At 45.2% G+C, this 27,412-nt stretch overlaps 1 protein-coding gene and 1 long non-coding RNA gene across 7 annotated transcripts in view; both read left to right on the forward strand.

Annotated features, from left to right (window-relative positions):
- The window catches only part of LOC128798824 (Golgi integral membrane protein 4-like), a 37,065-nt gene extending 11,472 nt beyond the window's left edge, over window positions 1-25,593 (forward strand). For 2 of the 6 annotated variants that reach the window (XM_053962679.1, XM_053962683.1), the window contains 11 exons: window positions 1,095-1,148; window positions 6,942-7,092; window positions 9,035-9,117; window positions 11,026-11,160; window positions 11,743-11,979; window positions 13,231-13,388; window positions 16,534-16,706; window positions 19,286-19,347; window positions 20,048-20,212; window positions 21,355-21,426; window positions 22,883-25,593. In XM_053962679.1, the coding sequence (XP_053818654.1) occupies window positions 1,095-1,148; window positions 6,942-7,092; window positions 9,035-9,117; window positions 11,026-11,160; window positions 11,743-11,979; window positions 13,231-13,388; window positions 16,534-16,706; window positions 19,286-19,347; window positions 20,048-20,212; window positions 21,355-21,426; window positions 22,883-22,993 (1,401 nt within the window). In that variant the 3' untranslated portion in view covers window positions 22,994-25,593. Of the gene's footprint in view, window positions 1-1,094; window positions 1,149-6,941; window positions 7,093-9,034; window positions 9,118-11,025; window positions 11,161-11,742; window positions 11,980-13,230; window positions 13,389-16,533; window positions 16,707-19,285; window positions 19,348-20,047; window positions 20,213-21,354; window positions 21,440-22,882 lie in introns of all 6 variants that reach the window. The other 4 variants (XM_053962680.1, XM_053962682.1, XM_053962681.1 and 1 more) reach the window with 4 other exon arrangements.
- A 498-nt stretch (window positions 25,594-26,091) lies between these two features.
- On the forward strand, window positions 26,092-26,930 carry LOC128798843 (uncharacterized). The gene is made up of 2 exons (XR_008434562.1): window positions 26,092-26,305; window positions 26,398-26,930. It is a non-coding gene; the product is annotated as an uncharacterized LOC128798843 (long non-coding RNA).
- The last annotated feature ends 482 nt before the right edge of the window (window positions 26,931-27,412 follow it).

The following is a 27,412-nucleotide window of genomic DNA, read 5'->3' on the forward strand; positions in this document are numbered from 1 at the left end:
TATATTATATTATATTATATTATATTATATTATATTATATTATATTATATTATATTATATTATATTATATTATATTATATTATATTATATTATATTATATTTAATATGTCTTAAAATTAATGTTTATCCAAATTATCCAAATTATTTTTACTTTCAACTCCATAACTGATTTCTTATGTTCCGCAAGGCAGACTTTTTTTTTTGTCTAATTACAAAATGCTCCTCAAATTCATGAAGAAGGAGGTGAAGAACCGTAATTACACCCCAACATTATTATTGGCTAGGTTGCTTTGAACAGGTGCTGTGAAGAAGTTCTTTGGGAAAAGTTCTTTTCCTGTTGGAAGCCTCCTTCCTGAGAATTTCGGATTTTCTCTGCTGCCAAGCACTGACCCCGCAGGAGAACGCCGCATTTGACCTGAAGCTGTAGAGAAAACTTCCAGAACCGAGTGATAAAACTGAGCTTATGAGGGTGCAGTTTGAGTAGAAGTGATATCACGTATGTGATATAATAATGTAGGTGACAGAATGAATAAAAGTCATATCACATCGCAGACAACATTAAGGTTTTAGAATATAGTCATAAATAAAAAGCCAGACAGAATTTTAAAGCAGAAGCTGCTCCTTCTTCTTCACCTCCTTCTCCACGGGTTTGGGTGGTTTTGTGTAATTGGATAAAAAAGTCCACATTGCGGACCACAAATAGTTGGTTCCTGAGTTAAAAATAAAAATAATTTAGGTGTAATTGCTAATTGGGCAGTTTATCCTTAAAGAGCTTTGTAGAAAGAGAGACACGGCTCCATTTTTAGTTTGTTGGAGTGCAGCAGGACTCAGGGCTTTGGGAGATAAGAACAGAGATAAGAACTAATAAACACCTGAGCCCCAACGAGAAATTCCATCTCACGCATTTCATCCCAGCCCTAGCAAAAAGAAGAGAAAAGCTCAACGTTTTCCTGCCTTGCACGTTCTGCTGCTCCCCGTGCTGGGCTGGTCCCAGTCCCTCCCTGAGGGTCAGAATTTGGGCAGGTGCTTCTCTGGGGTTTTTCTCCCTCCCCCGGCTTTTCCTGGATTCTGATGGATCTCTTTTTTCTCCCCAGCAAGACTCCATGAACAGATACGGGGCCCTCAGCTCCCAGCACAAGATCCTGAAGGTAAGGGAGGTTTGGCTGCTGTGTTTTAGGGGATGGAGGATCCCAGGATTCCTGCACTTGGGAACAGAGCTGAAGAATAAAGCAGGGATTTATTAAAGGATCTCCTCATGGATCCACCTTGGGCAGCACCAGAGCCCAGCCAGGGCTGCACCCAATGAACCCAAATGGTCCCAAGAAATGGATGATTGGTCACAAAATGATCAGCTCTGCTCCATTTGCACCTTGGAGTTGATTGTCCCATTCCAGCTTTAGCCCAGGCACTCCCATCCTGCTTGTTTTTCTCTCTCCAGCCCACGCTGTTTGTGCTCCTGGGCCTGAGCTTTGGATCATTTGTCCTTGGTGCCCAGCTGGAGCAGGAATTGTTTTGTCTCCCTGCTCTGTGCACAGAGCTCAGCATCCCCTCATGTGAAGCTCAGAGCCACACACTAAAGCAGCAGAGAATGTGAAAAATAGAAAAGCTGAACCTGAGACATCAGCAGAGAATGTGAAAAATAGAAAAGCTGAACCTGAGACATCAGCAGAGAATGTGAAAAATAGAAAAGCTGAACCCGAGGCATCAGTAGAGAATGTGAAAAATAGAAAAGCCCAAACCTGAGGCATCAGCAGAGAATCTGGAAAATAGAAAAGATAAAGGCTGAAGCATCACCTGGGGAGGAGCTCAGTGTTCACCCACACTGCTCCCTGAGTGCCCAGCTCCAGGGCAGTTCCCTGCTGATCCTGTGCCAGGTCGTAGCTCTCACCCCCCCTCCTTTCAATGGCAGGGAATAAATCACACCAAATCCATTTTCTTAATGGTGGAAAAAGCCCGTTCTTTACCCACAAAACTCCTTTTTATACAGTTTTACACACCTCCAATTGCTTAGGAGCTTTCTTGCCAACTGCTTTTATTGGTTAGTAACAAGTTGTTAATCTTGTGTTATTATCAATCTTGTTATTATTGTGTTGATTGGTCACTCAGACTCTCGGTGTGCAGAGCAAGTTGTTTGTGAAAGATAATTTATATTTTTCCATCTAACAGTGTAAAACCAGTTTATACAGGTGCTAAGTTGGTTTTGACCCAGGAATAGATTGTTTTGTTAAATGAACTGCTCACACCAGGATTGATTTCACATGGGAACTTGCAAAATGCTAGCTTGGCTTAGAAGAAATGACAGGCCAGCCAGAGAAGGCCTGATTTTGTGAGGCTTTTCTTTATAATTTTTCTATTTTTCTTTATAATTTTTCTATCGTTTTTCATGCTGCAACATCAGCCTTTGAGCGCTTTTATCACACAGGGTTTGGCTGTTTTTTTCTGGGTCTCTCAGTGTGAAAATGGGGTTTATTCATTGGAGCTCACCTTTGGGCTCCTACCAAATATTGCAGTCCATGGAAGAGGCTCAGAGCAGGGCAGCTTCAAGCATTTTATAACATTTTATAGCATTTTATAGCATTTTATAGCATTTTATAGCATTTTATAGCATTTTATGGCTTATCACCTGCTCTACCTGAAGCACATCTTGATGTTCAGTTTTGCTTTTGTTGGAGCAGTGCAACTGGGGGCTGCTGGGGTGGTTTTTAAAAACGTTTTTAGTCTAAACTTGGCAGTGAAATGCTAATTGAAGTCTGGGATGGAGAGAGAGGGCTGGGTTCCAGCAGCCCTTAGCACCACTGGGCTGGATTTCCTGAGCTGAGCTGGACCTCCAGCTGCCTGGCTTTTGGATTTTGGATTCCAGCTTGAAAAAAGGAAGCACAGTTCTGTCTCTTGGGCATTCTCCAGCTCTGTGGATTCTGGGAACGCTCTGCAACAGCAAAATTCCTCTTCATAGCAACTGCAGGCTGAGCAGAATGCTCTGCTTTGCTTCTCTCAGGGGGACACTCAGAGCTTTTTTTTTCCTCCTGGCTCCCTCTCTCCTGCTTCCTTTTATTGGAGGGGTGGGGAAAATAAAACAACAAAACAACCCCAACAATCTATTTTTTTTTTTTTTAACTACATTTACAGCTGCTGAAAGACAAAACCAGCCCTTGGGACTGTGGGAGATTTCCAAAAGACTGGAGTTTTTTGGGGTTGTTTTTTTGGGGTTTTTTTTTGGGGGGGGGTTGGCTTTTTTTTTTTTTTTTTTTTTGTTTTGGTTTTTTGGGGGTTTTTTGGGGGTTTTTTTTGGGTTTTTTTGTTTTTGATTTTGGTTTTGTTTTGGTTTTTTTTCGTTGTTTTTTTTTTTTTTTTTTTGGGTTTTTTTTTTTTTTCAGAAAAAAGCCATTTTTAGCCCATTATGAGGCTGTGGGTGACACTTCTGTCACTGCAGCCCAGGCAGGAATGTTCCCCAGTGGAAGTGGCTTGCTCAGGAGGAAGATTGCTGCCAGCAATGTCATCCCCTGGGAAATGCTGAACAGAAGCTGAGCTGGAGGTCCCAAATGTCACCAGGGGGTTCCACGAAGCCACTCCAGCACATCTGGCTGTCCCCCCTCGGTGGCTGGGTCACATCTGGAGCTGGCACAGCCCCTCACAGGGGCTTGGCTTTGCCCAAAAAGAGCAGCTGGAGCCGTGCCTGGGCTCCTGCTGGGGCCAGGCTTTGTCTTACGAAGCCCTTTCTTCCCCCTGAGTGGAGATGAAAATGTTTGGCTGCAGGAGGCACCTGGCATTCCCTGGGCAGGCCAAGGGACTGTGCCATGGACTTCCTGAGGCTGCTGGAGGGTGAAAAAAATGAGCTGTGGCCTCCCTCTGCTTGTGGGTGAAGCACCCGGGTTATTGATCCTGCTTTGTCCACTTGCTGTCCACAAAGCTGCTCTTAAATCAGGGTAGAAACAGCCGGGTTTGAGGTGCTGGTGTTGCCTCCTTCACCTTCACCTGATCGTTTCTGCCCTGGGGAGAGAGGTCTGGAACACTCCCTGCTCTCTGAACAGCAGGAGGGAGGTGGGATGGGAGAACTTGCTGCTCTGAGTGCCAGAACTCCTGATTTTTGGGAGATGAGCTGAGTGGGTGTAGGAATGCACCCCCTGTTGATGGAGTAACCAAGTCACCCTTTGTCTCCTTACAAAGGACAAAAGCCCAGAAGTTTCTCTCCTCAATTTGGGTAAAAGACACCTCACAGGACCTTGGGGACTTCACCTCAAACTCAAGGACACCCAACTGGGCAGGAGCCAGAAAGTCCCACCTGAGCAACTCCCGAGAAAAAGAAGAGAACAAAAGAAGTAAATCGCTTTTGTGAAGTGTTTTAGCAGGAGCAGGAACCTCTTGCCTTGGCTTGGTTTTCCTCTGTAAAGAGCTTTGTTATTTTGCCTTTTATTCAAACTTTTCTGTTTCCAGCACTGTCACAGGAGCCACCCTGCTGCTTTTATGCCACCTGGGGTAGCTGAGCCCTCGAGGGTGTGATGTTTGTCTCTGAGAGCCTGTAAGACCTGGCTCGAACAGATAAAACAACTTGGGGGTGACGTGATTTCCACAAACTGCAGCGTGAGGGACCCAGAACCGCCAGGACAGGGCACTAAAAATCGCTGACACGAGCTGCATCCTGCACTGCTGCTGGACCGAGGAGGGGCAGGAGGGAATATCCTCACCCAGGTGGGCATGGGAGGCTCCTGGGCTCCTCAGGACACCTGGCCTTGGTGGGACCGAGCGGCTCAGGAACGTTCTGCTCGCAGATGATTAAATTTCCTGATGAATAATGCTCAGGAAGCAGCTGGGGCTGGGGATGCTCCCCGTGCTGGAGGAGCAGCAGCCCTGGCTGCTGGGTGACACCTCAGTCCAGGCACTTCTGTCCCTTCCCAGCTCCTGCTGCTGCCACAGCATGAAAATTTCCTCCCTCCTCCGTGCCTGGGGGCAGGCTGGGGACACCAATCATGCACATCACCCTGCAGGCAGAATGTGGCCGAGAAATTAATTGACCTGAGCTGATGAGGGCTTAAATTTCCTTGGGTTTCAGAGTTTTTTTTCTCGTTTAAATCAAAGCTTGCTCGCTGACGTTGTGGTTTCTGAGGCGTTTAGCCTCAAATTATTTTAGGGAATTGGTTCCTCTGCAGTTCTTTCTGCCAGGGGCTCTGATGAGAGCTCTAAGTACCTCCGAAAGGCAAAGCAGGAATCTTTATTTCTTGTGATCTGGTTAACCTGACATTCTTGTCTCCTTTGTTCTGGCTCTGGGAGCCCTTTATCTTTTCCTCTGCACTGCCTGTGTTTTTGGAGCACAGCTACATCTCTTTTAATGGAGGATAATTGCTTCAGGGCCACAGACACTTTGTTTTCCTGGAGATAAATGCAAGCATCGATAGCATTTAGAGGTGTTTTTTTTAAAAAAAAAATAAATCTATTTTTTAAAATTTAATTTCCCCCCAGGCAGCCTGATTGAAGTGGTTGCTGAGTCCTGAGGAGGGATTGTGTGGCAGGGCCGGGGTTCACCTGAGAGCCACTCAATCTGCATGCATAATTCGTGTTGACAAACTGAATGTGGAAGGAATCTCTCTCTGGGTTACCATGGGAACAACAACAAAAAAAGAAAGAAAAAGAAAAAAACCAGGAGGTGAATTCTGGTTCAGCGGGTTCGGGCGAAAGGATGTTTCTGCAAAAAGATATTTCTGCAAAAAGAATGTCCTTCAGGTGGCTGGGAAGAGCCTTGGATTTGTGTTCCACAGGTGTTTGCTTTGGGTGGTGGTTTTAGTTGGAAACAGGGCAGAAATGCTGATTTTGTGTCGCGGTTTTGCCTCGCTAATTTGAAATTTGACCAATTTTGAGGTGTCCCGGCCAATGCACCAATGAGTGTGGTGGGTTTGGTGTGGGTTAGTTATTATTGTGCTCATTTCCTGCTGTGAGATGGGATTAGGGGACAGGAAAAGCAGGCTCAAAAGTTTAAAAGGGTGTGAAGAAAATTTTATCAATAGTAACTAAAAGGAAAAAAAAAAAAGGTGGTAGGAATCAAAACAAACACTTCAGAACACTTCTCCTCCCCCAAAACCTTTTATTTTCCACTGACAACGTAAAGAAACAAAACCAGCAAATCTCAGTGCCTGCCTGGGATGAATTCCTGCAGGAGCAGCTCCTGACTCTGTCCCAGAAAGGGACTGGCCACCAATTCTGGCTTTAATTCAAAGCTTTAATTCAAGGCTCTCAAGGAAACCCCCAAAACCTCCTCCCAAATTAGGGTTTAATTGGCATTTCACCTCCTCCCCTGGACCCCTGGGCACAGAGGACGATTGTCCCTGGGATTTCTGCCTGCCTCACTGGAGGAACAAACATTTCTCCCACCCCCTCAAGCAACTCATTAAACAGACACACTTAGTGCCAAATTACTCCTCTAGGACTGACTCTTGATGCCTCAGGTTCAGCTTTTCCATTTTTCACATTCTGTGCTGATGCCTCAGGTTCAGCTTTTCTATTTTTCACATTCTCTGCTGCTTTAGTGTGTGGCTCTGAGCTTCACATGAGGGGATGCTGAGCTCTGTGCACAGAGCAGGGAGACAAAACAATTCCTGCTCCAGCTGGGCACCAAGGACAAATGATCCAAAGCTCAGGCCCAGGAGCACAAACAGCGTGGGCTGGAGAGAGGAAAACAAGCAGGATGGGAGTGCATGGGCTAAAGCTGGAATGGGACAATGAACTCCAAGGTGCAAATGGAGCAGAGCTGATCATTTTGTGACCAATCATCCATTTCTTGGGACCATTTGGGTTCACCTTGGGTGCAGCCCTGGCTGGGCTCTGGTGCTGCCCAAGGTGGATCCATGAGGAGATCCTTTAATAAATCCCTGCTTTATTCTTCAGCTCTGCCCAGCCTCTGTTCTAGGCCAGCTTTCACAAGGCTTCACTCTGACCCTTCTTTTTCTCTCCAGAACCAGCACGACGATGTCAAGAAGCAGCTGCTGGACCTGCAGCTGCAGCACAACAGCCTCAAACTGGAGCACAGGAAGAGCCTGGAGAGCCACAGCCAGAAACTGGCCCAGCTGCAGCAGGAGAAGGACAGCGAGGTCACCAACCTGCAGGGTGAGGGTGAAAACCTCAGGAAACACCAGGCTGAGGAAGGACTGGGATCAAGATTTGGCAGATTAAGCCCTTTTCTGACCCAGAGATGGAGCAACTGAGAGGTGGTTTAAAAGCTTTTATTCCATTTTCAGTCTCATGTGAAGGGTGAGACAATACAGATGTTATAATTCACACTGTTACAATCAGAAAATAACTATTTCTTAATTGTAATGCATTATAAGCATTTCTTGGCCTATCAGCTTTGGCTGTAAACGTAAATTTACACCATGCTGTAAATGCCTTAAAGTTAATAATCTAAAATTACCCCTCGTGGCTCCTCCTCCAATGCATCTTTCATAGTTTTATTTCTCCAAAGTCCCCAGTCTTATTTGCAAGGCCATCCTTTGAAAACTTGTTTCTGGTTCCATTTCTCTCTCAGCAATGTCCGTCCTGTCCCATGGCATTTCTAAATCAGCATTTCTTATCTCAAGGTTTGCATACAAATGTGTGAACCTTCTGCCAGGCTTGGAGAATTCCCTGCAAATCCATTTCCCACAAAGAGAGGGCAGAGATTCCTCTGCAAGCCCCCCAAAAACACCCCCAGGAACAATTTGGTGTGACAATGTGCAGCATCCTGGAGCACTGTGGTGCTGCTGCAGGAACAAATCCCCCAAATTCTGACATTTGAGCTTGGGAGCGAAGTGAAACAAAATGAAATTAATTTTTTGAATTAATGGCGTAGGTCTGTAAAATGCAATTTAATAGTGCAAATGTTGTAGGCAGTGCTGATCCCTTTAATTCCCAAAGAGTGGGTTTTATTCAGTTGCTGTTTAATTACATTTAAGGTTTGCATCTGTTCCTACTTGATGAGGTCTGGAACATCAAAATCTGCTGGTGGATGTTTGGGGTTTTTTCCCTCTGCTCAACAAAGCCCAGTATAATATCAGATGAGCTTTTGGGTTAGAAGGGGGGAAATTGAGGACAAATAAAATAACCTAAAGATTTGATTGGCTCTGTTCCTGAAATGCACATTGCTAGAGGGGACTGGAGGGGTTTTGGTTAGGTTGGCTCTCAATGAGAGTTCCATTCTCAGTCTGATGTCAACCCTCACCCAACCTCAGTGGCAAAATGCAATGTCCCAGGGCTGAATATAAAGAAAAGAAACGCTGTGATCAGAAATATCTGTAATTTTTGAGCCATGCAGCTCATTGCAGAGACCATCCAGTCATGGGAAAATTCCCATCCCAGCCCATCCCAACTGGGTGTGCAGAGAAACCCCAGTGCCTCCTGTCCTGGGGGTGTTCCGAGGATCCAAACTCGGGCTGGAATTTTGGGACACAGCCTTTCCTTCCCATCAGAGGGTACACGGTGACATCCAAACCCCAGCACATCCCGTGGCAGGAGTGCCCAGGAGTGTGCAAAGAGCTTGGAAAAGTTCTTCAAGCTCCAGCCTGGAGGCTGCAGGGCACAACTGTTCCTCAAAAGCTCAGGAATAAACGTGCCTGAGGACAGAGCTGGCCCATGATTATTTTCTCTAAGTGGGTCAAGGGTTTTTTTTTTGGGTTTGAACCATCAAGGAGCAGCTTCTCTGTGCAGCAGGAGGAGATCTGTGGGCTCGGGAGAGCTGGGAAACCTTTCTTGGGGTTTTTCCTTAAGTTCCCCCAGGAAGGGGCAGTGACTCCCTGCTCCCCCTCTTTTCCAGCTGCAACTAAAAATCAAATTATCTGAGTCCTGTGGCAAACACAGCGAGAGCCAGAGCTGAGAGCAGGAGCTGGGAAAGAGTCTGGAGAGAAGGGAGTGCTGGAAGGAATGGGGGGAGCAGGTTTGTGATTCCTGGGCTTGGAGGAGACATCTGTGAGGTCAGGAGGAATTTGTGGTGAGAAAGGGAGATGCCACACTTGGGGGAAAAGAAAAAAAGAAAAAGAAAAATCTCTTTTTAAACAAATTTCTCCTTTTCCTGCAGACACGGTGTTCAAACTCAGAGAAGAGAGCAAGCTCCTCAGGAAAGCCCACCAGGAGGTTCACTCCCAGCTCCTCAATGCCCAGGTAACCAGCTGGGCAAATATTCCCTAAATAATAAATATTCTCCAATAATAAATCAAATTACCAGCTGGATTCCAGGGTGCTGAGCTGCCCAAAATGCTGCTGGTAGTGTAGACCCATGCTGTAAAATTCTCCAGCCTGGAATCTGTCCCAGCAGCTGAAAAATACAGATGTGCTGCACAAAGTCCCTGAATTCCCAGCCCTGGAATGTCTCCCCACATTCCAAACGCTCCCAGGTGATGCTGAATTGATGGCCACAAGTCCTGCATCCATCTGGTTTGTCCTGACTGGAAACTTCCTACAAATTCATGTCCCAGGAACTCTCCTTGGCCGCCTTCTCCTCGTTCCTTTCATGTTTGCTTTGCTGAGGGGGTTTTGCTGCTGCTTGTTGGGTCTTTAATGTTATTTTTAAGGTCACATTTCAGGGGGAAGAACTGAAATCAGCAGAGCCTGCTCAGGAATTAATTTCCTGCTAAACTTTGCTCCCCTACTCTGCCCATCCCGAATTTGGTTCATTTCCAGGTACCCTGGCAAGCAGATGAAAAAGTCTCCCCCCCTCAATTTCCTATAAATAACCAGGGTGGAAATGAGCAGCTTTTCCTGAGTGGCTTTTTCAGGCCCTACTTTTCATGCTTGGAGATGAAAGAAAGAAGCTTTTTGGAAGCTTTTTTTATGGCTTTAGGTTAAAGGTAGTGTTTTCTTGGGGGGTTGAGTTTATTAGTTTATTTTTTTTTTTTTTTTAATTGGAAAGTTTAAATTGTTCAGCATCCAGGCCTCCAACAGCTGCAGGACAGAGAGGAGGACTGCATCTCCTTACCCAGTCCAGGAGAATCGATTTGCCTTTGTCTTGCAAAATAAATTGGATTGTCAAGTAGGATTATGCCAATTACTGTCAGCCCCAGTGGGGCGAGCACGTGCAGGGGAAATGGAAGGAGTTAATCCACAGCTCCTGCACTGAACAGCACCAGGAAAAGGATCAGTGCAGCAGCTCAGGGTAAATGTGCAACAAAATGAGAGGCAAAAGGAGAATACAGAAATCTGGGTTTGTCAGATGTTGGAATCTGAAATGCAGAGGACCCTCAGAACTTTGGGCCTGGAAGCCAAAGTTTAGAATTAAACCCAGGATTTGATGTGAGACCTTGGAAAAGGTGATTGAGACTGGGGTGCTGGAAGTGAGAATGTGGATTTATGGTTTAAAGCAGAGACACGTTAAGCTAAGAAGAGGAGAAAAGGAAAGGAGGAAAGGAGGAAAGAAAGAAAGGAGGAAAGGAGGAAAGGAGGAAAGAAGGAAAGAAGGAAAGAAGGAAAGAAGGAAAGAAGGAAAGAAGGAAAGAAGGAAAGAAGGAAAGAAGGAAAGAAGGAAAGAAGGAAAGAAGGAAGAGGAAAGTTTCGAGTTTTAGAGTTTAAGCAATAAAAATAAAGGTAGTTACAGAGGTAACAAGGAGTTCAGAATGCAGCACTGTGGGTTTGTGTGCCAGAACATGATTGCCTAAGAGAGCTCACTCTGTAGCATGGGTCCATAAGATGAAATATTTAAGGATTGGGTCAAAAACATAAATATCCTTGTTAGTGTTTTATTGGTTAATAAATCCTTTATAAGTCCTATAACCAGGGGTCTTGTGACCTTCTGAGCCATGCAGTGAAGATGTGAGCTGAACTCACCCCTCCTGCCTGTGTAGAAGATAAAAAAAAAATAAATCCCATCATCTGAAAGACTCAGAGGTCCCAACTTTAACTCATTCAGAGTCCCCACAGTCACTGATGGCTGTGAATTTTCTCCAAATTTCATACTTATAAAACACACCTTTTCTTTAAAATGTCCCTCTGCCAAACAAGCAAGGCATGGCTGCTCCCAGCAGGGAGATGTTTAACCCCGTGTGAGGTTTCTCTGTGTCCTTCTCCTCCCCTCAGGCCCAGATGGAAGAGTTCAGGCAGCTCAAGGAGGCTCTCCAGAAGATGCCAGGCTTGAGAGGAGGAGGAGGAGGTGGGAAGGGGCAGCAGCCCCTGGTGCCAGCCAGCAGCCAGCTGCAGCCAGGGAGGCAGAAGGTGTGGTATTCCCAGGAAAACCCTGGCATGAGCATTCTGCAAGGCTCCTGGAGCTTCAAAACAGCAAAGCTGAGAGTTTCCTCTTGTCCTTCCTTTCCTTTCCTTTCCTTTCCTTTCCTTTCCTTTCCTTTCCTTTCCTTTCCTTTCCTTTCCTTTCCTTTCCTTTCCTTTCCTTTCCTTTCCTTTCCTTTCCTTTCCTTTCCTTTCCTTTCCTTTCCTTTCCTTTCCTTTCCTTTCCTTTCCTTTCCTTTCCTTTCCTTTCCTTTCCTTTCCTTTCCTTTCCTTTCCTTTCCTTTCCTTTCCTTTCCTTTCCTTTCCTTTCCTTTCCTTTCCTTTCCTTTCCTTTCCTTTCCTTTCCTTTCCTTTCCTTTCCTTTCCTTTCCTTTCCTTTCCTTTCCTTTCCTTTCCTTTCCTTTCCTTTCCTTTCCTTTCCTCTCTTTTCCTCTCTTTTCCTCTCTTTTCCTCTCTTTTCCTCTCTTTTCCTCTCTTTTCTTTTCCTCTCTTTTCCTTTCCTCTCTTTTCCTTTCCTTTCCTCTCTTTTCCTTCCCTCTCTTTTCCTTCCCTCTCCTCTCTCCCTTCCAGGCTTTCCAGCCCAGCCAGGAGAACCGCTCAGCAGTGCCTGGCGCGCAGCAGCCGCCGGCACAGGGATCCTCCAGCCACGCTGGCCCCGGGGATGCCCAGCCACAGGTGCCCTTCATCCAGCCAGCCCTGGCACAGGATGGCAACTCGCTGCCAGAGGCCGTGCCAGCCTGGCCAGCGCGGCGCGGCGCCGGCCACGCCGTCAGGTTCACCCGCACCATGAACAGCCTGGCCAGCCCCGTGCGTCCGGCGCTGCTTCTCTGGGGCCTGGGCTCCTCGGAGCTCACAGCTCTGGGGCTGGGGGTGCTGTGCATGTGGGCAGGGCTGGGGTCAGCTGGGGAGGCGGTGGCTTCATGGCCAGGCTCAGGGGAGTGGGCTCTTCTGCCAAGTCTGAGTGAAAAACACCTTCACTCCGCTGTGAAAATGTAAAAAGTTTCATAAAGGACAATAGGAGACAAGGACCACAGAGCAAAAATGTAAAATGTTTCATAAAGGACAATAGGAGACAAGGACTATAGAGAAAAAATGCAAAAAGTTTAATAAAGGACAATAGGAGACAAGGACCATAGAGAAAAAATGTAAAAAGTTTCATAAAGGACAATAGGAGACAAGGACTATAGAGAAAAAATGTAAAAGGTTTAATAAAGGACAATAGAAGACAAGGACCATAGAACCAAAATGTAAAAAGTTTAATAAAGGACAATAGGAGACAAGGACCACAGAGCAAAAATGTAAAAAGTTTCATAAAGGACAATAGGAGACAAGGACCACAGAGCAAAAATGTAAAATGTTTAATAAAGGACAATAGGAGACAAGGACCACAGAGCAAAAATGTAAAAAGTTTCATAAAGGACAATAGGAGACAAGGACCACAGAGCAAAGGTTATTGGCTCAGCCAAGAGCGCACTGTTCTCTTTAGGGATACCCCTTGAATACCTTTAATTACATCAGCCTGGTGTTGTTCCTCTTTTCTTGGAGTTCCACCTACCCCAGCCAAAGCTGGATCTGAATGATTCCCTTTTGGAATCTGAATGATTCCTCTTTGGAATCTGAATGATTCCCTTTTGGAATCTGAATGATTCCTCTTTGGAATCTGAATTATTCCCTTTTGGAATCTGAATGATTCCTTTTTGGAATCTGAATTATTCCCTTTTGAAATCTGAATGATTCCTTTTTGAAATCTGAATGATTCCCTTTCGGAATCTGAATTATTCCCTTTCAGAATCTGAATTATTCCCTTTCGGAATCTGAATGATTCCTTTTTGGAATCTGAATTATTCCCTTTTGGAATCTGAATTATTCCTTTTTGGAATCTGAATTATTCCCTTTTGGAATCTGAATTATTCCTTTTTGGGCTGCACGAAAGGAGGAATCTTCTACTGCAGGGTGGGCAGGGCTGCAGATTTCCTCTGGAGCGCTTCGGGACGTTCGTTCTTTGCTGAAGGATTTTCAGCGGGGGTGTTTGATACGCCGGGCGTGTCTCCTCTGCAGGACCTGAAGATGCTGATGCGCATCCAGGTGAGGAGCCACGAGGAAAGCCAAGCTCCTGGGCTGTCCCTGGCTGAGCCAGGACAACCCTCCCGAGCAGAAAACGCTCCAGCGCCAGGCGGCCAGCGCTCAGCAGCGAGCAGACAGGTGCCAGTGCAAAGGTTGGTGACACAAAACCCTTCTGCTCTCAGCCTCGGGGCTGAAGATGCCCAAAAGGTTCATCCCTCTTCTTGTGCGTTTGCTTGAAAAACGCTTGGGAGGAGCAGCTTTTTTTTTTATTTTTAAATTTTTTTTCTTGGTGTGTTGCTGGTGTTGGTGGAATTCCTGGCAGTCTGGGCATCCAGAGGGTGCTGTACAGATGTGGGAAATAGATTTCTAGAGAATTTTTTTTTTAAATTTGATAGGTGTGTATACATAAAATATGGATTTGTATGTAAATTTTGAGACAAGACACGCTAATTTGTAAATATATATAAAATATGGATTTGTATGTAAATTTTGAGATAAGACACGCTAATTTGTAAATACATATCTAATATGGATTTGTATGTAAGTTTGGAGGTAAGACATGCTAATTAGAAAAGCTAAATAGAAAAGCTAATAGAAAAAGCTCAAATCTTAAAACTTTTAAGGTTTGACAGAAAGTGTATGTATTTGTATGTAAATTTTGAGATAAGACATGCTAATTTGTAAATACATATAAAATATGGATTTGTATGTAAGTTTGGAGGTAAGACGTGCTAATTTGTAAATACATATAAAATATGGATTTGTATGTAAGTTTGGAGGTAAGACGTGCTAATTAGAAAAGCTAAATAGAAAAGCTAATAGAAAAAGCTCAAATCCTAAATTTTAAGGTTTGACAGGTGTATGTAGTATGTATTTGTATGTAAATTTTGAGATTAGACACGCTAATTTGTAAAATACATATATAACATGGATTTGTATTTTTTTTGTAAAATTTGTAATTTTGAGACAAGACAGGCTAATTTGTAAATTTGTAAAATTTGTAAATTTTGAGATAAGACAGGCTAATTTCGAAATGTTATAAAATAAGATGGATACTGTTGAAAGTAAAAAAAAATTAGAAATAAAGTTTTAAAGGATGTTTTTATAAATAAGATTTGATATTTTAGAGAATGATGAAAGATGTATTGTAGTAAGACTCTTGAGGGGTAATTTTAGATGGTAAACTTTAAGACATTTATAATACAGTGTAGCAAAAACTGATAAGCCAAGAAACACTTATAATACATTGTAATCAAGAAATAGTCGACTTCTGATTGTGATAATGTGAATTATAACATCTATATTGTTTTAAAAGTTCCATTAGTGTTAAAAAAAAAAAAAAACCACATAATCCAACATACAGACACTGGGAAAAAAAAAAAAAAAACCAATTGTAAAACCAATGTATTGTCTCAGCAGCTCTGGCAGGACGCTGCTCTGTTCTGCAAAAGGAAGAAAATGTCTCTCTGTGGCTGCAATTCATCAAAGCCTGGCCACAATCCAAGAAGTGGCTCTGAAAATAATGAATAATGCTTCCTCCTTGAACTTATTTATCCGTGTGTGTGCACGTCGTGCCTGCTCAGCTTATTGGAGCAGACAGGATTTCGTTTCTCTTTTATCTGTAGAGGAAACTTCTGGATTTCGTTCTAGACTCAGCCTGTTCCTGCCCTTTCTTCTCTCCTATTTTTGTCTGTTCACTTAACCTGTGGCCTTTCCAGGGCAGGGATTTTTGCTTTGTTTTTTTGCTTCAAACGGCCACGTCCTCCCCAAAGTGCTGTGATAAATCACATCTGCAGGGACGCAGCAGGAACAGCTCAGGGGATTTGTGGCTGTGATGCCTTCTGGGGCTACCTAAAAACACAAACCGGACAAAATTAGGGGAATAAAAAGCAGTTCTATTTATTGAAGGGCCCCCAGGTACATTTAGGGCAGACAAAGCCCCCCAAAAAATGGACAACAAGTCACAGGTTTTTATATTTTTATAAGTTTGGTCCATTTGCATATTGGGGGTGAATCTCCCAATTACAGCTTCAGGTAATGAAGGGATTTATTCCAAGTTTGCTGCCCCCAAATTCATTTTTGTTTAACTTTTTTTTGAGGACTGAGGCAGTGAGGGGTCCTTGATTGCCAGGCCTGGAGAGGAATTGCTGTGTCTGAAAATAAAATGTGAAGACAGCAGCTCACACTGCACCTGGAGTTGAGAGTTTCTGGGATATTTACTGAGTTTTACAGAACACTGACTGAGTTTTCTGGGATATTTACTGAGTTTTTTGGGATATTAACCGAGTTTTTTGGGATATTAACTGAGTTTTCTGGAATATTAACTGAGTTTTCTGGGCTATTTACTGAGTTTTTTGGGATATTAACTGAGTTTTTTGGGATATTAACTGAGTTTTCTGGGCTATTCACTGAGTTTTTTGGGATATTAACTGAGTTTTTTGGGATATTAACTGAGTTTTATGGGATGTTTACTGAGTTTTCCAGAACACTGACTGAGTGTTCTGGGATATTAACTGAGTTTTCTGGGATATTAACTGAGTTTTTTGGGATATTAACTGAGTTTTCTGGGATATTAACTGAGTTTTACAGAACACTGACTGAGTTTTCTGGGATATTAACTGAGTTTTTTGGGATATTAACTGAGTTTTCTGGGCTATTTACTGAGTTTTTTGGGATATTAACTGAGTTTTTTGGGATATTAACTGAGTTTTCTGGGCTATTTACTGAGTTTTTTGGGATATTAACTGAGTTTTTTGGATATTAACTGAGTTTTTGGGATATTAACTGAGTTTTCTGGGATATTAACTGAGTTTTTGGGATATTCACTGATTTTTTTGGATATTAACTGAGTTTTCTGGGGTGTTCACTGAGTTTTCCAGAACACTGACTGAGTTCTCTGGGATATTAACTGAGTTTTTTGGGATATTAACTGAGTTTTTTGAGATATTCACTGAGTTTTCTGGGCTATTTACTGAGTTTTCTGGGATATTAACCGAGTTTTTTGGGAAATTAACTGAGTTTTCTGGGATAATTACTGAGTTTTACAGAACACTGACTAAGTTTTCTGGGATATTAACCGAGTTTTTTGGGATATTAACTCAGTTTTCTGGGATATTAACTGAGTTTTCTGGGGTGTTCACTGAGTTTTCCAGAACACTGACTGAGTTCTCTGGGATATTAACTGAGTTTTTGGGATATTCACTGATTTTTTTGGATATTAACTGAGTTTTCTGGGCTGTTCACTGAGTTTTCCAGAACACTGACTGAGTTCTCTGGGTGTTTTCTGGTCGGCCGCAGCTGGAAGGACCTCGCTGGCAAGGAGAGCGCCCGGCTGGCCGAGGAAGGAGCGCGTGGCTACCCCAGGGAGCCCCAGGTTGCCCCCGAGGCCGGGCAGAGGGGCAGCCCCCGGCCCCCCAGCCCCAGGAGAGGGGCAGAGCAGGACAGGGCGGACGAGGAGGAGCTGGAAATGGGTATGCAAATGAATTCCCTTCTAATAATTTTATGGGCGCGCCAATTATCATCTTTAATCGAAGGGGTGGCACTTACTGCCGGGCCGAAAAAAAAAAACCCATTTATTGCTCAGAGAAACGTCAGCCTCAAAGGCTGTGAGATTTACAATTTATAACAAGGATTCAATTCAAATTTAAAGTTTTGAATTTTAAAATGAGATTTTTAAAGTTTTAAAACCAGTCAGGCGCAGCTCAAAAGTAGTCAAAAGTTTATTTGTTGCAAGGCAATATAAAACACTCTAATCCAATGGAAAGTTGCCACAAAGTTTATTTTGTTTTTCAAACCTGTCACTTTTAATTAATTCTACTGCACTGGGTATAATTCTACTGCACTGGGTATAAGTAGCCACTGGGCTACTGTTACATGTACACCCTTACGTTTCTATTATAATACATATTATAATTTTTTATATATATATATATATATATATATATATATATATATATATATATATATATATATATATATAGTGTATATATATATATATATAGTGTATATATATACACAATATATATTGTATATATATACAATAATATTATCATAATATATAGTACATCTAATATAAATATAAATAAAATATATAAGTAGATATAATATACTTATATACTATACACAAGATATATATACACTCTATATATTATATATAATATATAATATATAATATATAATATATAATATATAATATATAATATATAATATATTATATATTATATATTATATATTATATATTATATATTATATATTATATATTATATATTATATATTATATATTATATATTATATATTATATATATTATATGATATCTTTTTATATGTAGTATATATACTATATACTTATGTACTATTACACTATATACTTATATATTATAAGTTATAAAAATAAATATTATAATATTTATAACTATATATAATAATCTGATTATATATAATATATAATGTAGATATAATATATTATCTATTATTATAATATTATACATATTACACTATTTATAATATAAATATTATAATATTAAATATTATATATGAACATCATATATCTATGTTATATACATTAATAACAAATATATAATAGGCAATATTATACATATTTATATGTATATTTTATATATTATATATATTACATATAATTATATAGTATGTACATTATTATAATTATTATATAACATATTGTTCTCATATATTATTATTTATATTAATAATACAATTACGATGTATAATATATAATATATATTTATACATTATATATCCTTATTACATATAATACATAATTATAGATTTTATATCCTTATCCTACTCTATACAATTACATTGCTACGCTATAAAACCTTTCAGCTATAAAATCCCATCAGTAGTTTCTCACTCCCCTAAGGCACGTTGCTCCTTGCACCTACAGAAACATCACGTTCCCACTGTTCTGCCTCATGCCTGTGAGCTTCTCTTTTACTCGAGCCCGGCTTCTTCCCAGGCTGCCGATCACAGCTCCCGTGTCCGCGGAGGGTCCTGTCCCTCCCTGTCCTGCGTCATTTTCCCTGCAGACACCCACAGGGCTCTGCCCCAGGCAGGCTGAGATCGACCGCCCAAGTGGTGGCAGTGGCTTCAAGGAGACCCCACTGACTGTCCCTGTCCCTGTGTCTGTGCCTGTCCCTGTCCCTGTGTCTGTCCCTGTGTCTGTCCCTGTGTCTGTGTCTGTCCCTGTCCCTGTGTCTGTCCCTGTGTCTGTCCCTGTCCCTGTCCCTGTCCCTGTCCCTGTGTCTGTCCCTGTGTCTGTGCCTGTCCCTGTCCCTGTCCCTGTGTCTGTCCCTGTCCCTGTGTCTGTCCCTGTCCCTGTGCCTGTCCCTGTCCCTGTGTCTGTCCCTGTCCCTGTCCCTGTCCCTGTGCCTGTGTCTGTCCCTGTCCCTGTGCCTGTCCCTGTCCCTGTCCCTGTGTCTGTCCCTGTCCCTGTGTCTGTCCCTGTCCCTGTGCCTGTCCCTGTCCCTGTCCCTGTGTCTGTCCCTGTCCCTGTGCCTGTCCCTGTGTCTGTCCCTGTGTCTGTCCCTATCCCTGTCCCTGTCCCTGTCCCTGTCCCTGTCCCTGTGTCTGTCCCTATCCCTGTCCCTGTCCCTGTGTCTGTGCCTGTCCCTGTCCCTGTGCCTGTCCCTGTCCCTGTCCCTGTGTCTGTCCCTGTCCCTGTGTCTGTCCCTGTGTCTGTGCCTGTCCCTGTGTCTGTCCCTGTCCCTGTTTCTGTCCCTGTGTCTGTCCCTGTGTCTGTCCCTATCCCTGTCCCTGTCCCTGTGTCTGTCCCTGTGTCTGTCCCTGTCCCTGTCCCTGTGTCTGTCCCTGTGTCTGTCCCTGTGTCTGTCCCTGTCCCTGTCCCTGTCCCTGTGTCTGTCCCTGTCCCTGCCCCTGCCCCTGTCCCTGTCCCTGCCCCTGTCCCTGTCCCTGTCCCTGTGTCTGTCCCTGTCCCTGTCCCTGTGTCTGTCCCTGTCCCTGTGTCTGTCCCTGTGTCTGTCCCTGTGTCTGTCCCTGTCCCTGTGTCTGTCCCTGTCCCTGTCCCTGGCAGATGCAGGAGTCATCGACAGGGAGTTGCACTCACAGAAGGAGCCCGTGGTCCAGGAGCCCATGGTGAGTAACCACAGCGTCACAAACCCACTCCAAGGCTTGGGAGGGACCTCAGATCTCATCTCAGCCCACCCCCAGCCACGGGCAGGGACACCTTGTCCTGTCCCAGGGACACCTTGTCCTGGGCAGGGACACCTTGTCCTGTCCCAGGGACACCTTGTCCTGGGCAGGGACACCTTGTCCTGTCCCAGGGACACCTTGTCCTGGGCAGGGACACCTTGTCCTGTCCCAGGGACACCTTGTCCTGGGCAGGGACACCTTGTCCTGTCCCAGGGACACCTTGTCCTGGGCAGGGACACCTTGCCCTGTCCCAGGGACACCTTGTCCTGGGCAGGGACACCTTGTCCTGTCCCAGGGACACCTTGTCCTGTCCCAGGGACACCTTGTCCTGGGCAGGGACACCTTGTCCTGTCCCAGGGTGCTCCAAGCCCCACCCTGTGAAAAGCTGTCATCTTTTCATCCTGCCCTATTTCATCTGGATGCAACTCTGGCTCGGAATAAGAGTCCAAAAAGTCAGTGCTTACTTCACAGAAGTTTCTGTGAAGTTCCACTCCAAACCCCTTGGGTGTGGAGGGATAGCAAAGACTGCTTTGGGGTTTTTAACAAACACTAACAGGCTTGGAGAGTGCTCCAGGCCTGCTGGGGAAGGCAGGTTTCTGCCTCCTCAGGGAATATCCTTCCACAAGAGGCTTTTCTCGTCCAGATGCCAGATGATGCTGCAGATCCTGCCCAGGACCCCAATAACCAAGGTGAGGATGAGTTTGAGGAGGCTGAGCTGGAGAGACCCGACTTTGAGGAGAAGGTGGGAGGCTCGGAGAAGTTGAAGGAGCCCAGAGTTAAAGAAGAGTCGAAGGAGAAGCCACCAAAGGTGACTGGGGACAACCCAGGGAGGGATCCCCAGCTGGGGATGGATGGGTGGGCTTTAGAAAGTTTAAGGACTGGAAGGGAAACATCAGATTCCTGGAGGGATCCGTAATCCCTCCAGGATTATGGCAGGTGGGAGAAAGCTCTTTGGCACGTTGGTCAAAACCAACCTGTTTTTAATGGAGCCTGAAATGTACATTTCATGGGACTTTTTGCTTCTTTGTTTTCATTCTGCTTTTGTTTCTTACCAGTACAACCAGCTGTGCAAGTCCAGCTCTGGTGCAGAGTGGAGCACAATAAGCAAAGGTGCCAGAGTTTAGGAAATTCTCTTTTAGCCATGCACCAGGGCTTGCTCTGGCCTCATCCTCTCTGCTTGCTGAAGTCCCCCCTGGCACTTGCAACACCTTTAGGGATGGGGAGATGTGGAACAGGGGACTCTCATGGACTTGGGAGCAGAACCAGAGGCAACAATCTGAGTCTGTGCTCGGGTTCTGGCCCTGTCCAAGGCTCCTGGCAGCATGTGAGAGCTCTGCCTCCTTGTTTGCTTCCTTGCAGATGGAATCCATTTATTTCACAAAGTGTTTCTTGCTGCCTGAAGCCAGACTCTGCATCAGGGAAATGTTCATTTGTTTTGACAAGCAGCTGAACGTTGCTTGTTTTAAAAAAAAAGGAGTGTTTTATCTGTCAGGCTCTAAAATCATGATTAATGGTGGGATTAAGAAAGAAAAAAAGAAATCCAGGCCAATGAAATCAAATAAAAGAGAGGTGCTGGCACCAGCAGAGCAACACCTCCTTGAGATTAGTGAAAATGTGGAAAGAATTAGTGACATAAATACCTGGCTTTCAGATCTGGCTGTGCTGTGCTCCCTGAATCTCTACCCTAAATAACCCCAAGTTTTCCAGAGGGCTTGAGGCAACAGCCCTGGGGCCCTCCTGCTGCAGGAAAGAGGAGCTGCCAGCAGGTGGGAAAAGAGACTGGATGGAAAAAATAAATGGAGTTTTTGTTGTCTGATTGTCCCTCTGCTCCCCCGATTGCAGATCCAGCCCTGAGCTCCAGAGCTGGGGCTCTGATGCAGGGAGCTGTGTCCTGGCAGGGATGGGAGCAGGCTGGGGCACTCTCAACCCTGCCTGGCTGTGTTTTTTCAGGATGCTGGCAGACCTGCCAAGCCCAGGGAAGAGCCTCTGGAGGACTACCAAGAAGATCAGGAGCAGGAAATTGTACGACACCAAGGTTCTTCCTCTTTCCCTCTCTGGTGTGGGCTCGCCTGGGGGTGTTGGCAGCCAGGAGCTGGGGGGGAATTCAGCTTTTAGGGAGCCAGGTGTGAGCAGGGCCTCCAGATCTGCCTCTGCCTGCTCAGTGAGGTGTCCAGACCAAACCTGGAGCCCACTGCTGCCTTTTCCAGGTGTTCAGAGCACCCTCTGTGCTCTTTGTCCCCTCCTCCCTTCTGTCTGCATCCACCTGCAGCAGCTGAGCGTGGGATGCTTCCCAAACAGCAGCTGGGAGGAATCACAGGGGGAAGCAATCACAGGGGGAAGCCACCACAGAGGGAATCACAGCAGGAATCACAGCAGGAATCACAGGGGGAATCAATCACAGCAGGAATCACAGGAGGAATCACAGGGGGAATCAATCACAGCAGGAATCACAGCAGGAATCACAGGGGGAATCAATCACAAGGGGAATCAATCACAGAGGGAATCACAGCAGGAATCACAAGGGGAATCACAGGGGGAATCAATCACAGCAGGAATCACAGCAGGAATCACAGGGGGAATCAATCACAGCAGGAATCACAGGAGGAATCACAGGGGGAATCAATCACAGCAGGAATCACAGGGGGAATCAATCACAGCAGGAATCACAGCAGGAATCACAGGGGGAATCAATCACAGCAGGAATCACAGCAGGAATCAATCACAGCAGGAATCACAGCAGGAATCAATCACAGCAGCAATCACAGCAGGAATCAAGGCTGTGCCAGTGCACCAAGGCCAGATCAATGTTTCTCTAGCAAGAGCTAGAGAGGGTCACCCTGGTACCTTCTGGCTCACAGAGATAGAAATGAATCCTCTTCCAGTCTCATTCATTCTCTCCCTGCCCTTTGTGAGTGGCTCCTGAGGGTTTTTTCTGCAGTTTTCCAAGGATTGCTGGGGAGCTGAGGGTGTGGGAGTGAAGGGAGTGGGGAAATACAAGGTGGGCAGAGCAGAGCTGGTGTCAGGTCTCCTTTCCCTGAGTGAGTTCAGGCCTCTTGTGAGTGTCTGCAATGGATGGTTGGAGCTAAAATCATGCATGGAGGCTGTGCTGGCTGCTGCATGGCCTGGGTGGGGCTGGTGGCACAGTTTTAAATGTGGTGGATGTAAAATGTCACCTCCTCTTACCTGCTCTTTACACCTGGCCCTCATTCTGCTCCTCATGCAGCAGAGGCAACAGGCAGAGACGTCCAAGTTGCATTGCAGGATATTAAATGTGCTTAAAACACCTCTGTGTCCTGCCAGTGACACCTGAAGGTGCCTGGCAGGGGTGGCTTCTTCCCTGTTTCCCCAGGTTTCCAAAGCTGGGCTGCTTTGGTGGGACAGTTCTGCTTGGGGACAGCGTGGTGTGCTTTAGGGTCTCCTTCTCCAGGTTTTCCTTTTTTGCTGATTTGTCCTTCCTGCCTGTTCCCTGTGCCCCCAGGAGGATCATGGAGGGGAGGTGGATGACAACGATGACCTGGAGCTTGTCCAAGAGCAGAAGGACCGTGTGGGAAGGCAGGGAGCTGGTGGCAAGAAGGATGACTACTTCTGAGAGCTGCTGGAAAAAACGGGATACTCCAGGAATGAGGGGATGGGAACTCCTCCTGGGAACTGCCTCCTGAGTTAAACACTGCCCAGAGCAAAGGCAGGAGGAGGGAACTCTCTGCAGGCCCTTGCAGGGGCTTTGCAGATGAAAATCCCATCTCGATGTGGGGCCACTGCTGCCTCTCAGAGATCTCTGAGACTGGGAGTGATCTTATCCTGCTGCTTTTCTTAGAAGCACTTTTTGATTTACTGTGTTCTTCGCCCTCTTGTTTTTCACATCCCCTTTCGAAGCTGCAGAGGGCTTTTTTGGTTGGTTTTGGGGGGTGTTTTTTACCCCCCCTGGGCAGCAGAGGGGTGCCTGAGCTGGTCCCTGGACTCACTCGACTGATCTCTAATACAAAGGAATCTGTCTTCATAAATGATTTTGCTCGGTGCTGTTTCTTTAACACATCCTTGGAGTAGGGTGGGGAGGGAACCAGAGGAAATTTCCTGTTCTCTGCCTGGAGCTGTGCAAGAGCACCAACCACGGCCAGCAGAGTGTGTGGATGTGAACACCTGCACCCCCTTCCTGCTGCAGAGACCCTCCAGGGACTTGGAGCAGATCCTTGCAGAGCTCTCCTTGACAGTCCTGCCGGCCTCAGAGTGTCCCCATGGAATGCTGTGCATCTTCCCTGCTGGAGGTGAGGGCTGGCCTGAGCTGAGAGAGGCTCTTCCCCATGGGGACAGGGACAGCCACACCAAGAAAGGGGAAAAAAAAGGAATATTTGCAGCCCAACGAATGCAGTTCCAACCTGTTTGGATTATTTCCAGTCTCCCAACACTTGACGAGGGAGCTAAGGTCAATTTTGCTTCTTCTAGACAGGTTTTGATCAGGAAGCTGGGAATTGTTGATGCAATAGATTGAATCCTGTGGGACTTTACTTGGCCTCCAAAAGACATCTTACCTGACCTCAGGGGCAAAGAAGGAGCAGTCAGCTGGAACCCTTGGAATTTAAAATGAAAGGAGAATGGGTTTAATCAGGGTATCTCAAAGCCCAGAACCTGTTTTAAGTGATAAGAACAGGGCAGAGCTGTCCCACTCCCTGTCCCGTGCCAGACCCCTGTGCCTGAGCTGCCTGCTGCTTCCTCATCACCAGACTCTGGGACCTCACCATCAAACACAGCCTGTGCCTGAATGTCATCACCTGGGAAAAAATCAGAGCATCTTTGTTCTCTATTTGAATTAGTTGAGCTCTTTTTAATCCCTTGTTTGTGGCATATTTTGCAAGCACTTTTAGACACTGGGAAAAACAATATTTATTTCCCAACAAGCTCAGCCTTTTTTTATTCTGACAGCATTGATTATTTTTTTTTTCTTCCACTGGTTGTAATGGAGCTTGAAATTTACATTTCATAGGACTTTTTGCTTCTTTGTTTTGATTCTGCTTGTGTTTCTTACCAGTACAACCCCAGCTGTGCAAGTCCAACTCTGGCACAGAGCGGAGCAGAATAAGGAAAGGGACAATTTTAGGAAATTATCTTTTAGCCAAGTGCCAGAGCTGCTCATGGAACCCAGTAAGGAGCTCACCACAAAACCCTAGTGGGGTTTAAGATCCCCCAAATGCCCTGAGATGTTTAAAGCTGCACTGGTGCTTTGCCAGCCCTGCTGTGATGCAGCTCCTCTGTGAATAGCACGCTCACAGCAGACCAGCTGAGGCTGCAGTTGCTGCTTCAGAGCATCCTGATCAGAAGTGCCTCCCTTTCCCAGGTGAGAGCAGCACCCCTGAGCCCCCAGGCACGGCCCCAGTGCCAGAGCTCCGTGCCCAAGCTGCCCCAGCCCAGCTCTCCCCGCTCTCCCTCAGCCTGGCACTGCCAGGTTCAGCCCTGACTGGAAGTGAATCAAGCACTGGAAATAGAAGCCCAGTGGGGGTGAGGCTGCTCAAGGATTCAGGCTGCTGGATAATCTAAATTTGGAGGCAGATTCTCTGTGTTTGCATGCCTGGGGTGAGTAATCCTCAAAGTTATGACTTGGAGGGAAATGGAGCAACTCAACTGAATGCAAAGCTCCCAGCTTGGAGGATGCTTTAGGAACCATATGTCATGTGCTGCCCTCAGCTGAGAGCAAACATCTCTGCCCTGGGGACTGTCTGCCTTGGCCATATCTGAGACTAAAATTAGCAGAGTGTTGCATAAATTGTGAGCTGGAAGGTTGTCAGTGCTTCATTGCCTGGCCCACAGCAAGTTTTGATGCTCCTTCACCGTTTCCTTGAGAAGAGACAATAAACCCAGCGGAGGAGAAGCAGAAAAGCCAAACCCCTGCGGTGCTGGCTCTGGCTGGAGGCCTGTAAAGCAATCTGGGACGCTGCTGGGGGCTCACAGCTTAGAGCAGATCACAGGGACTGGCCTGAGCAGCAGAATGCTGAAGCGATGCCATGAAAAATGGGTTTTACTGCACAGAACAAGGTCTCAGGAAACAGATGGAGAGCAAACACTGAGACAAAGGATTCGCAGGGAGGCAGCTCGGGCTGGCTGACCAAGCCAAAGCATGTGGGTCTGCTTGGCTCTGGCATAAATATTTGGGGTTTTGCTCAGACACAGGGTATTGTAAACGCAGGTGAACCTGGGGGGGAAGAAATGCTGATGTGTGACTCCAGCTCAGAGGCTGAATGATTTCTTTATTATAACTATGCTATAATCCATTAATATACTATTTAAAGGAGATACTAAAGCTACAAACCTGCTTCTCTAACTACAAATCTAACCCACAGCTCGTGCCCCTCTCTGAGAGTGCAGCCACAGGTGGGTTGGATTGGATTGGATTGGATTGGATTGGATTGGGTTGGGTTGGGTTGGGTTGGATTGGATTGGATTGGATTGGGTTGGATTGGATTGGATTGGGTTGGATTGGATTGGATTGGGTTGGGTTGGGTTGGATTGGATTGGATTGGGTTGGGTTGGATTGGATTGGGTTGGATTGGGTTGGATTGGATTGGGTTGGGTTGGATTGGATTGGGTTGGGTTGGATTGGGTTGGATTGGGTTGGATTGGGTTGGGTTGGGTTGGATTGGATTGGATTGGGTTGGATTGGATTGGATTGGATTGGGTTGGATTGGGTTGGGTTGGGTTGGATTGGCCACCAGGCTCAAACAATCCTCACCAGAATCCAACCAAGCAATCACCCCAGGTAAACAATTCTCCAAACACATTCCACATGGGAAAAACAAGGAGCAGAAATACAAATTGTTTTCTCTCTCTTTCTTCTGTACTACTCTATGAAAAATCCTGGAAGAAAGAAGGATGTCCCTGTGACAACAGTGCAAGGCCAAAAAAATCACCGAAGGTGTAGTTAACTTGTAGTGTTGTAATTTTTTCGATGGGTTCAGGGCCTTCACTGCTGTGCCAACCTTTTTCCTTCCCTGCGCCACACTCCAGACCCTTGGATCTCCCAGCAGAACTCAGCGTGAGGTGTTAATCACAAGCAAGCACAGAGGCTGGTGCCAGATCTCCTCCCTGGACATGGCAACAAGGACAGCTCTGGGAACAATCACGCCGTGAGGAGAAGGACACGAAGTTTGAAGGAGGAAAAACTTGCTTGGTTTGGCTCCAGCCACTTGCTGAACACGCTCACATTTCTCAGGAAGGGCTGTCAGATCTCCAGTTTTTGCATCCTGGCTGGAATTCCACACGTAAATTTGCCAAGAAGTGCCTTCAGCAGCACAGCACCTCTTCCTGCTCCAACATCCGAGTGTTTTCCAAGCCATAACTGCACCTTCAGCATCCTTTTCTATGCTGATCCTATTTTTTTTATTGATCCCTCTTGGTATCAAAAAAGATTCCTGGCAACTTTCCATAGGCTAGCAGACACCCCCGTTAAATCTGGTGAAAAACTAGATGTGGAAATAATAACTTGTAATATTTGATATTGGTAAATTAAAGATTTCCTCAGGAACCATACACTTGAAAAATCCAGTCTTTCCAACAGGGAAAGGTGTCCTGCTGTCAGACCATTCATGTTCAATGCATCAGAAAGCAAAATTATTTAAACAAATTCCACACTGCTGCAAATTACACTTTGTGTATATGCAAGCATCACCTTCCAGGTATGATTTGGGTTTGGTTTTATTCAGGCTATGAAATAAAAATAGGCCTCGGGATCTTATTTTTGTTGTATTTTCAACTTACATAATTCAAATTTTGTTTTTAAAGAAAACATACACAGCAAACTGCAATGTGTCTCTAAACAGGTAACACAGTGAAGAACTACAGCAATGAGTTTTGGCACATTTCTGAGGGGTTTAACAAAATAATATGTCAATTATTCTATTTTACAAGCTAAATGTAGACAAATGCTTATGTTTTGCTATAAAATCTGGAACACAACTTTATGTAAAACCTGATCAAAACCAAAAAGAAGCGTTGCTTTTTTTTTTTCCCTCTGCTACTCAGA

This window comes from Vidua chalybeata, chromosome 22 (assembly GCF_026979565.1).
Source record: "Vidua chalybeata isolate OUT-0048 chromosome 22, bVidCha1 merged haplotype, whole genome shotgun sequence".
Classification (NCBI taxonomy): Eukaryota; Metazoa; Chordata; class Aves; order Passeriformes; family Viduidae; genus Vidua; species Vidua chalybeata.